Source organism: Patella vulgata, chromosome 9 (genome assembly GCF_932274485.2).
Source record: "Patella vulgata chromosome 9, xgPatVulg1.2, whole genome shotgun sequence".
In the NCBI taxonomy this organism is placed as follows: domain Eukaryota; kingdom Metazoa; phylum Mollusca; class Gastropoda; family Patellidae; genus Patella; species Patella vulgata.
In genome coordinates, this window is record NC_065887.2 from 38,919,953 (window position 1) to 38,932,412 (window position 12,460).

The following is a 12,460-nucleotide window of genomic DNA, read 5'->3' on the forward strand; positions in this document are numbered from 1 at the left end:
TATATCCTGAATGCCGTAAAGATAGTGTTACACTATAAACTCTAGACGATAAAATACAATAATTTAATTTCATCTGACTTAATGTCACTTCAACAGGAGTTTTAAGGTACCTTGTTTTCTCTTTCAGGAAATCAAGTGAAAAACGATAAAAAAAAGTTGATTAAAAACACAGAATTTAACTATTGGTATTTCCACATGATCAAGATTTTAGGCCATAAATCTCTTATTGTAGAAATGTAGAACTGTAGAAATCCATGACATTGGCACTTTGGGGCAAGGGGCAGTACCTTTTTATAGTAGTATTATCATAAATTTAACCCAACAATGTTATATTACAAATATGGATGTATCTGTTAGACCTTTGACCTTAACTAATGGACCAATTTGGATTTGGTGGTATTGTGAACACCTATCAGAGTTTGGTGGTATTAATAGGGTGAACACCTACCTGAGTTTGGTGGTATTAATCAGTTAAACACCTATCTGAGTTTGGTAGTATCAATAAGGTGAAAAACTATCTGATTTTGGTATTAATTAGATGAAGACCTACCTGAGTTTGGTGGTATTAATAAGGTGAAGACCTACCTGAGTTTGGTGGTATTAATAAGGTGAAGACCTATCTGAGTTTGGTGGTATCAATAAGGTGAAGACCTATCTGAGTTTGGTGGTATCAATAAGGTGAAGACCTATTTGAGTTTGGTGGTATCAATAAGGTGAAGACCTATTTGAGTTTGGTGGTATCAATAAGGTGAAGACCTATCTGAGTTTGGTGGTATCAATAACGTGACGACCTATTTGAGTTTGGTGGTATCAATAAGGTGAAGACCTATTTGAGTTTGGTATTAATTAGATGAAAACCTACCTGAGTTTGGTGGTATTAATGAGGTAGAGTTTAGTCTGATGTTGAACCAGGGCATGTTCTTCATTCACGCAACCAACAAACGTATGATTCTGAATCAGATCTTTTAAACCTGTTATAAATATATTTCATACATAATTCAACTTCAAAGCTACATTTTCATCAAGCTAAGAAGAGTTGCTGAATTTATCAACAACAATTTCTGTCTTGTATTGAATGAAGTATAAATGATCATAAAGCTTTCAGGAAATAACATCCAAATCTTATATTATCTCATTCAATAATTTCTCAACATCAAATTATATCATCGAATAAACATTGAAGTCATCAAATAATCAAAAGAAACATTGAAGATATCATATAATATCCAATATAATAACAATTCTATATTTGCTCCCTATCAAAAGAGGAATCTGTATAAAAAAGTCAATCACCGGTAACTAACTTCTTTTTATTATTTCATAAAATGTTTCAAAGCATTTTGCTGTGAGCTAATTAAATAAAGAAATCATAGAAAAGGGGTTAACATGAATTGATAACCTACAAGATAAACAGATATATATATATATACAGATGACAATCATAAAGTCGGAAATTTGTTTTTTTGTATCTCGTGTTCTATATTTTACAAAACATCTGACCCTCTGACATGTTTTATCATTGAGTCATTAAATTATTTGTGTAAACATGGGAAGCCATGATGGTTCAGTCAGTAAGGTACTGAATCAGAAGCCAGGAAGAGTGTCTAGTCTTTCAGATGAGTAAAAAAAACCCCAAAAAACAAAACCGAAGCTCCCGTAGGCACATTGACGTGCATGTAACAGAACCCTCGATAGTTGCATTTCAAAATTCCCTCATAGCCCACTGTATGGGGTATGTCGTCTACCTAGCCCAGTTGGTGAAGAAAAGTAGGACGTTAAAGCCATTTTATCTATACTAATATTTGTGACTGTTGTCTGTCTGTTCAGGGTTGGGGCTACACTAGGGCCATCTCAAGGCTGAAATTGGGTGTATAGAGGTAGCTCAGACTGGGGCGTAACATAGGCCTGGTTGTGATGGACTACTACTTCTAGTTTCAGAGTTATGCTACTTCCGGCTTATGGCTATACCCGTGCTATGCCGGGTTAACAGCTACTTGCTTTAATTTGTGTAAACAGCCAATCCATCTAAACAGAACTTTTCCTAAAAAGGGTATGACCAGAGAACCGACCACTCGTAGTGTAGGCACCAAAATCTTGTTTTCATATCTCTGATATCGTATCAACAGTTGTTGTCCAGGAGTCAATGAGTGACAGTTTATGTACTGGGGACTGGACACTCTAATTGCTAGGAATATAACGGCCATCCAGCAACTCATGTTAACTTTAAGACTACACAGTACAACTTACTTTTATTGTTTTTCTCCTCCATCTTTTCAATCAAGGTACGAATACTGGTCAGACCGATCTCTCGTTTCTCAAGTTTAATGGGTGGGGTAGACGTACTGGGCTTTTCACCGCTTGTACTGCAACTAATAATATTATGTAAATCAGTACATACTGAACTATACACTATAAACCAGGTATCATTTAATCTTGTGTATCTAGCGCTAATTTCTTTCACATTCGTAAAAACGGTTTAAAATCACCATAAATCGTTTAATTTGTACTTCTGTCCAGTTTAAAGCTGACTATTCAATTTTGATAATGAGTGTCCAATTTACAAGTGTTTAATTTCTCAATCACTGTTAAAAAATAAACAACCCAATTGATTATAATGATGTATAATGATTAATTTTTGAACAGTGGTCAGGAAAATAAATGCTTGTAAATTGGACACTCATTAGCAAAATTAATCAGTCAGCTTTAAACTGAACACAAGTACAAATTAGATGATTTTTGGTGATTTTAAACGATTTTTACAAATTTTTAAACAAAGATTTGATATTAAACAAATGTGAAAGAAATTGGTGCTAGACACACAAGATTAAATGATACCTGGGTTACAGTGATAAACCATGACAGATAAACTTAACACTGAGATTTGGCTGATGTCTTTTAGCATCCTACTTTTCTGCGCCATCAGAGCTAATGAAGAGGGCTTATGCAGTGTGCTATGACCATAAGAGAAATTTTGTCTGGAGAGCGGATTGAGTTTCTGCCTACTCTTTAACTGGTGAACCTCAGTTTTTTGTCACATCAGAACAACTAGATGCTTTTTGTCCTTACCTAGGGGATACCAAGTTTGAAAATCCTGGGGATCAAACACAGGACTTCCTGGTTAATGAGGTACCATGGCTTCCTGCTACTCAACACAAATTGGACTGTTTTGAGAAAATTCATATTCCATAATTTGCTCGCACACAATTGTCTTTAACAGAAGAAGGTAACCACAGAAAGCCCACAAGGTTAGGCAGTGACCCCCACTCTTTATCATGCACAAACATGGGATCTAAACCACAACACTAACTTGACCCAAGAAATCACCCAAAGTCTCAAGATATATAATAGATATACTCATTTAGAGGTTTTGGAAATGTGGCTAATTTGGTATTTTATCTGTACACTTTGAAAGCTACATACATGGTGGAGTGGCCATTGATTAAAATAAACAATCTAGAATTTCTTCTAAATCAAGGCGTATACTGACTCCATGCACTTTCACTTCATACTGGAGGAATTTTTGTACACAGGTGTTAAGTGACCACACTATGTCTATATATATAGTCATCTCTTTATTCTCAGTGCCATTACAACATATGTTAACTCTTCAATGTACAGAAGACAACTACTGTAACACATTACTATTCATATATTATACAAAGGTCATGAATATACAAGTTAACAAAGGGCAATAACTTTATTGCAATGACAAATTCATATTTATTTTGAAATGTCAACCAAAGAAAGAAATTAACAAATAGTCAGAAATTATATAACATTATACACACCTTGGAGCTTTAAAATCCTGATCATCATCTTTATTTTGATTGGTTAAGGAGGTTTTACTTGTACTAGATTCTTTATGTAAGAAAGCATCAAGTTTTTGATCCCGACTGTCAGTTCGTACCATCTGATGGGCGTACAATTTCTTCTCTCCATCTCCTGTAAAACGGTCATGATTTGTTTTCACAAATTATCCAGATACAGCTCAGCGCAGTGCCGCAGTTGGAATGGAATAATAATTGTGCACAATGTGAGGTTGGAGAATTTCACCCGGAGGCTAAAGGACTTGGTATCTCATCATTTCTGAACAACTAAGCATACTACCTTTCTTTGATTTCCATCTGTGTGCACACAGATATACATGGGTGGACCTTGTACAAACAATCTATGTGGTGATATAATAAACAGGTATACATCTCACCTGTGACAGTATCTGTAGATTTCTTCTGAGGTTCATCAGGTAGAGAACAAGTAGCACCAGGTAACAGTGCCTGAAATAAAATGAAATGGGGTTTAACGTCCTACTTTACTCCACTGACAGGCATACACCACACAGTATACTATGAGGGAAATTCTGCCCAGACAGTAGCACTATGGTCTACTCATATTTCGTATTCTAACTGCACATCAATATGTGCCCAGGCCTCAGTTTTTAGTCCAATCTGAACGACTAAACACTGTTCCTTGCCAGGCACTCCGTCCTGCACCACAGCAGTGCCTGAAATATGTTGACACACAACTCATAAAATACTTGGATTCATACAAGGAAAGGAATGGAGTTGAACGTCAACACAATACTTCAGTAATTTTGAAACTAACATAGTTGTTTTGTTTTTTTCTTCAAAAAGTCACTTGTGTAACGCTAGGGAGGAAAAGTCACTTGTGTAATGCTAGAGAGGCAAAGTCATTTAATGTGAGGTGAATTCACTTGTGTAATGCTAGTGAGGTGAAGTCACTTAATGTGAGGGGAAATCATGTGTGTAATGCTATGGAGGCGAAGTCACTTGTGTAATGCTAGGGAGGTGAAGTCACTTAATGTAAGGTGAAGTCACTTGTGTAATGCCAGGGAGGCCAAGTCACGTGTGTAATGCTAGGGAGGTGAAGTCACTTGTGTAATGCCAGGAAGGCAAAGTCACTTGTGTTAACGTTAGATTTACCTGTGTAAAGAAAGTTCTGGAGGTATTGGAACCAAGAAGTTTAGTTTCTATTACACCTTGTATACTTTCTATAATGGCATCTTCGTGTAGAAAATGAACTTCATGTTTCGTTGGGTGGACGTTCACATCAACATTCTGTGGTAAGATCTCTAAACTGAAAAATATTTCTTGGACTTATACTCAATGACAGACCTTGTGATCTAAAGCATAAACATTAGCCCAAAACAGTCACCAAACCTCTAATAGGGATATAAAGTCTTTTTAAGAATATTAATTTTGTAGAAATAAAGGAAAGGGAGGGTGCCCACACCCTACCTCCCCCTCCCTCTCTAAGAGTGCCACTATACTCAATGAAGGTCAGAATGAACTGAATGATTACAATCTATTTTTGTTTCAATCAAAAGATCTGGGAGGGGGGGGTATTGTCTGTTGATACAAGCATTCAGCGTATAATGGAAGCATTTTAAGAACAAATTCACTAACCGTTATTGGCAACATATTGAAACCACAAAATAACCTGATTCAGTTGTACGTTTTATCTAATTAAAACATCCTGATTCAGTTTAAGTTGTATTCAATCGAAATCACTAGACAGTATTATGCAAACATTATCCTGTGGTGCCAAAATTATATATTTTGAGTGGGTTAGCAGACTTTAAATTTAAAGGGGGGGGGGGAGGGGGGTTCTTATATCAAATTCCAAATGCCAAGGGATCTTTTACATGCACACAAATGTATACAGGCCCTCCGTCCTGCGCCATTGACAAGGGAAAACCACATCAGAAAAATATAAATTCAGACATATTTATGGTCGTCAGTAAGTATGTCTATCAAAGAGATCAACTATTGTCACAGATGAACTGGAATGATTTTATTCTAACTATTTTGTCATCTGTATGCTTGTAGAGTAATGATCTATTGAATATTTGTAATCAAATTAATTCAGATTATCTGAAAGAATCAATTGAAGTTGAGATGGTAAATTATCAGCTTGGAATTTAACACATGAAATGGGAGTTTAACATTCGACTTTCTTGCACCAACCAGGCTAATGAACATGGAACAGAAACAGAATATCATTTTGCTTAGATTAGATTTTAATAAAAGAATCAAAATTTTATTAGCTCTTGTGCATTAAAATATGTGTTAATATCAACTTAATGTAGAAATAGTAATATAGTTTTGATGCGTTTTGATGAGGAATGTCAGTTTCATAATGAAATATCTACTTTTTTTTTATGAGGAATATTTATTTTATAATGAAATATCTACTTTATGCAACATGTCTATGGATTGCTGAATGTTAATGACATCACTGGGGAAACGAGTTTCTGAATCTAAGAGGTTTCATTATGGATTTCACGCTTTAAAGTGTATTGAATCTAATGATAATTTGTTTATCCCGTTACTCTGTAATATACATTGAGCTGTGTAAAGATTCCTATATATGGACACATCAAATAAGGAAAAACTAGAATCTTTAATACATATGAAGCATCAACAACAATAGAACCAACACACCTGCCAATAACGGAAACTTGGCTTACTAACTACAACTGAAATATCCCTTTAAAGTGATATAAATTTTCTTGTTCATTCTTCCATGATTGCCACAAGGAATGGATTTAAATTATTCTGTACAAAATGCCTCTTTTTTTTCCAATTTATAACGAGAGAGAAAAGACAGCTTTTATGTTTTTTTTCGTATAAAGAGGCAATAAAAAATTCCATTCTAGTAAGAGAGCGGCTTGGAGAGACATGGGATTTAAAATACATATGTGACGCAATCCTTTGATGTCGGTATACCATTACTTCCAATAATGTGCCAATAATGTATACATTATTTATACTAGATAAAATATTGGGCTCACGAGACATATTTTATTAAAATGTACATACAGTATAGTGTCTGTATTTTAAGTTGTTTAATGGACATTGCGTAATATATTGAAACATATATAGTGATTAGTATAAATATATTACTTCTCGCTCTCCACAATTAAACCACACATAAAGTTAATGTCCAAAAATCAAACTAAACTGGAAAACTTGAATAAATCCCATAAGGTTTGGCAGGAGATTAAAACCCACAATCCTTGGATCAAGAAAGCATGTATTATCTAAATCACACTTAGACCACTTGACCACAACTAAAATAAGGGCTGAAATGTGTTTTACAGATACTAATTTAGAAGATTAAAATTTTTTTTAAAAAAAAGCAGCTTCAATAATGTCCTAGCCTTGATGTTAATAACACGCCACTTGAATCAATGACAGTATTTATTATCTAAAGTGCAAGCATTAGACCCCTTGACCACCCCCAAAATAAGGGCTGAAATGTGTTTTTAAAATTCTATTTCAGAAGAATCAAACAAAAACTGCAGCGCAGATAGTATTTGTGCCTTGATGTTACAGGATACAAATAAAATCTCTTTGTTTCATTCACAGATGCACAACAGCATGATATTCCCAGAAAGTAATGTAAACTTCAAATGGTCATAATTTATATTAAACACGGGCATCCTGTACAAATTAATCTTATTTTTATTGGTGTTACACGAAAGTAGCTTCTTCCAATTATTACCAGAAGTATGTCAGACCATGTTGTAAACAAATGTTCTTCAACCAATCAGATACACCTACAAATACCTAGCTAATAAAGACAAGCATATGCCATATAGTGTGCGATGAGAGAGGGGTGCTACAGCCAACTCTTGTATCAAAATTCAACTGTCAAGGATTCTTTTATGTGTACATTTGATTAGTACCAACAGTACATTTCATTGGTACCAACAGTACATTTCATTGGTACTGATGGTACATTTGATTAGTACCAACAGTACATTTGATTGGAACCAACAGTACATTTGATTGGAACCAACAGTACATTTGATTGGTACTGATGGTACATTTGATTAGTACCAACAGTAGATTTGATTAGTACCGACAATACATTTTTACAAATGTCCCAAGAGATGAGATGCTAATTACCATTCTAAGAGAGAGAATCAATCAGGGGGGATGATGTCTACAAACAGGTTTATGGTCTCCCAATGGGCTCCCCACTCTCTCCACTTTTGACAGAAATTTACATGACATCTTTTGAAGTTAATGCCCTTAAAACATCACCATTCCAACCCGCAAGAAGCTGGTATCAAAGTCTACTTCAAAACTGGTAAAAGCATAAAAGACATCCTTGGTGCCAATGGAAAGACTGAATCTTCAACAGGTAAACAACCCAAGGGCTGCGTGTACCAAATCACATGTTCCTGTTCCAAGAAATACATCGGTGAAACGAAATGCCCACTTGTAAAGAGGTTGAAACAACACTAATCGAGAAGCACAGACAACAAATCAGCTGTATATGAACACCTAAACCTGAACAAACACCACCAAGTAAACTATTCTGAGGTCCAAGTGCTAAACAAACATCTCTATAACAAGAAATTCAGAAAACAACAAGAAGCCATCCAAATCAAGAGATTTAAACCTGAACTTATTAGAGACGAGGAATTATATCTTCCATGGAGTTATCATATCTTAATTAATTTTTAATCAATATCCTCAATGTTTATTTTGTATTGTTATTTTTGTTCTTTTTATTAGTCCTTTGATGGTTTCAGATTAGTTACTGTTTTTGTTACCTTGTCGTATTTAATTTAATTTCTTGCTATTATACTGTCATTACTTACTTGAGAACGACAAGAGGAACAGTGATTGTTTTCCATATAAATTTGTATTTTTATAATATATGTTCAATTACTAAATGCCGTATAAGGATTTCAAAGTTACTTGAAGTAACTTTGCTGTATTGTCATTATTGGAAAATCCTAGTTTCTTGCTTTAAAGTAGCTAAGTCTCTAACTCAATATCATCCAAAGTCTTACAAGTTGAAAATGCGAATTATTTGTCAAATTCAACATCAGGCCCTAAGGCAATACAAATTTGAATTTAGTTTTTCTCCAACGCCTGTTACAGTTTTACTTCCCTCTTTACAAAAAAAAAAAAAAAAGGACACCTGATTTATTTTCTCAAATTTTTTTTAGCTGTCAAGTTTTTCTGTTGTTTTTTAAAATCTTTTAATTTGTTTTGGTTGTGTAATCTTCTTTAATATAAGATTCAACTTCTTCAGGTATATATGTCAGGTAGTGTTTAGATGATCACAATAATTCACTCATTTTGAAATGAACATAATGCAGTCATTTTTATATGCCCTCATGCCTTTCAATGTAAATTAAAAAAACAAATCTCACATGACATACGAGCAGAAATAATTGAGCTTTCTTGATCTTGACAAAAAATGATGTCACTTGGAAAGATTCCAAATGGATTCACACTTTAAAAAATTTCACAACGGAAGGCATAACGATAATATCTAGTCAACGCATTCAAGAAAAAACCATTGATAACTATTCATTTTCAAGGAATTAAGTAAAATGGCAAGTAAATAAAACGGCTTTAGATAGCAGTCACAAGTGATCAAAACATAATTAAGCGTGTGATAAAATACAATTATATCAATTACAAGTTAGAGCATAGGTCCTTATTTCCATAAAACAGAGAAAACATAACAATTTCAGAATAAATATAGATAGTTGAAATATGCTACATTATTTAATTTACTGATTTTATCTTTATTTAATCAAAACAATATCTTGTTGTTTATGTAGGGTCTTAAATTAAAGAAAAACCTGAGACCATTATTTCAAAATCATTTTAACATGGTATAATACATGCATGATCACCGACATGATTGACAAATTACACCTGTGGGCTCGTCTATTATCGACAAGTCAAACAATGATTAATAATTTAAACATACAGAACAATAAGTTCATCAAGTGTAAAAATTACCTGTTTTTTTATGTATATAATTAATTAAGAATAATTATTAACTTTTGTTTATAATTATATTCAAGTGGAATAAGCAGCACTACGACTTACTCTTATATCGAATTCCAACAGTCAAGGGATCTTTTACATGCACACCCATGTGTACACGGGACCCCGGTTTTTTCGTCCCATCCAAACGATTAGACAGCTGTCCTTGTCAGGCCCTCCGTCCTGCATCACTGACAAGTTGGAACCACGTCGGAAAATGAAAAGCATAACATCAGAAATAGTGATTTGTTTGCCCATTTATTAGTTAACCTTAAGCAAAGTTTTAAGACTAAAAAGGGGGAAACCAGGCTGACCAATGGATGTTCTAGCCAAATACTACAATCAAACCCAGAATCTCCAGTTTAGTAAGTTATTGCCATACTCACCGAGTTACCATGACATCGCAGGGTCATGACATTTCACCTGTCTTTCTAATTAAACACATCAAACATAATCTTTATCTAAAATTTCGAGTATTCCCTAATCAAATTACTTCTTGTATCAAAATTGGACAGACTGAGTTAAAAACAATTTATTTCTCCATCACCCCATTTAAAATTTGTCATCTTGCAGACATATTGTTTACAATTTCTGACAATCTTTTACTTCTGTGAATTAGAAATTTCACTGAGTTACCACCACAGACAAGACTTGACACTTAAAAAGGTACACATCAAGTCAACACAACATATTATACACATCAACATAAAGCAAAAGATAGGTTGCCTGGAAACAACACGTCCTACTCCAGCATATACAATAGCTTAATAAAGGATCAAGGACAATAACTCTGAATTGATGAATATCAAAAGTCTTTTTCACCTCACTGATGTAAACAATGCAGATCAACTTTGCGAGAGAGAATTGGGGTTTACTTCCACTCAACACAAACTAGGTCATTTAAGGGCTAATATATATATATATGGTTCAATTTTATTTCAATAATTTGCTTGCGCATAGGGGTCTTTAGCTGTGGGAGGAAACTGGCGGACCCGGAGAAAACGTACAAGGTTGGAAGGTGACCCTACTCCTTGTCACATACAACACAAAGAATCGAAACCCCACCAGTTGACTCAATGACAGACCTTATGATACAGCGTGCATGTGATAACAATTCGGCTATACCCTCCCCCCCCCCCCCCCCCCGCCGAGTTTGTAGTGTGTGTTCAATGTTGCAACACCCTTCCCCCGTTTTCGTATGTTACAGATTGTTGTTTTATGCTAAATCGAAAAAAAAACTACATTATGTTTGACTTTGACACAACCTACAAACAATTTAAGCACAGAATATTATAACATGACATCACCAGTGAGATTATTATAAGTAACAGAGCCTTGCACCACCAAGGAGATTAATACATGCGATAACAAACAGCAAGAGACTACAGACTGAAATAATACATGTCTGAAAAACAAAACCAAACATAATATTATCTTGGTAGTTCAAAACATGGAGGATTTGAGAATTAAGTTAAATTTGTCTGTTTTTGAAAGGATCTTTTCAGTATGGTCTGAACACCAGATGGATGACTCTTCTAATGTCGAAGGTTTACAGATACACATAGAGCTGGGGGATATCTCTTGGAAACAGATATCGCGATATTATAAAATGACAGTACTTTTAAATGTAAATAAACATGCAAGATAATCAGTCTACTGGGACTATTAATATAGTTGGCATTATACTATATTACTGCTTTCTTAAATCAATGATTCCTTTGGAAAATCAAAGTATCGGTATAAACAATTCGTTAAGATGCATAGAAATTGAACAGAAGCAGGAATAATTCTAACTGTATTGGTCGGGTGGAAATGTGAGCAAGAAGTTGAAGAAGTCATGTGACATAAACAAAGCTCCTTATATCGGCATTTGCAAACTTCGTTGAATGAATACTCAGGAGTTTATGACAGTATTTATTCATCATTAAGCAACAAAGTATCGTAAATAACATAAAAAAAAGAAAACATTTTTTCAATATCTATTTTAAATATCACACAGAAAAATCAAAACCGCGATATATCGCGTTATGTTCGGTTTTTTTTTATATCTTTCTGAAGACGGTATTTTTGACGGTTTTTATTTCTGCGACATTTTTATATCAAAATACTGAAATATCGCCCAGCTCTAGATACACAGTTGATTTAACAAGTCAGATTCTGGATCTTGAATAAACTTGTTACAAGTTACGATCATGAACAATTGATTCTGAGCACAAATGAACTGTCCACTAGAAGAGAAGGGAAGAAAGGGGAGATTACCCCCACCAATAAAACATGAACATGCTCAGATTTTAACCCCCCAAAAAAGAAAGCAATCACAATTCCCTGAATGAAAACCAAGAATTAATTTTTGCAGAGAAATACAAGTTGAATATTTCTTGCTGCCGACCTCTGGTCACTGCCTTTATATAATCGATGGTGTGTGCAGGCCCAAAATCTGTAGACAGATGGATGTCTGCCTATAGCTTGGTGTGTGCAGGCCATAAGTCTATGGATGTCAGCCTACACCATGTAAAGTCCCAAAGTCTATAGATGTCTGCCTACATCATGGTATATAAAGGCTCTATAAGACTGTAGATCGATGGATGTCTGCCTACATCATGGTATGTAAAGGCTCTATAAGAATGTAGATGGATGGA

At 34.5% G+C, this 12,460-nt stretch overlaps 1 protein-coding gene across 1 annotated transcript in view; it reads right to left on the reverse strand.

Moving 5' to 3' along the window:
* LOC126807864 (DNA mismatch repair protein Mlh1) overlaps positions 1-10,455 on the reverse strand; it is a 24,806-nt gene extending 14,351 nt beyond the window's left edge. The window contains exons 1-6 of the mRNA XM_056103491.1: positions 10,208-10,455; positions 4,941-5,094; positions 4,205-4,274; positions 3,789-3,942; positions 2,248-2,369; positions 863-971 (exon numbers count right to left, since the gene is read on the reverse strand). Coding sequence (XP_055959466.1) covers positions 863-971; positions 2,248-2,369; positions 3,789-3,942; positions 4,205-4,274; positions 4,941-5,094; positions 10,208-10,218 — 620 coding nt within the window. The 5' untranslated portion in view covers positions 10,219-10,455. The remainder of the gene's footprint in view (positions 1-862; positions 972-2,247; positions 2,370-3,788; positions 3,943-4,204; positions 4,275-4,940; positions 5,095-10,207) is intronic.
* Between the last annotated feature and the right edge of the window lie 2,005 nt (positions 10,456-12,460).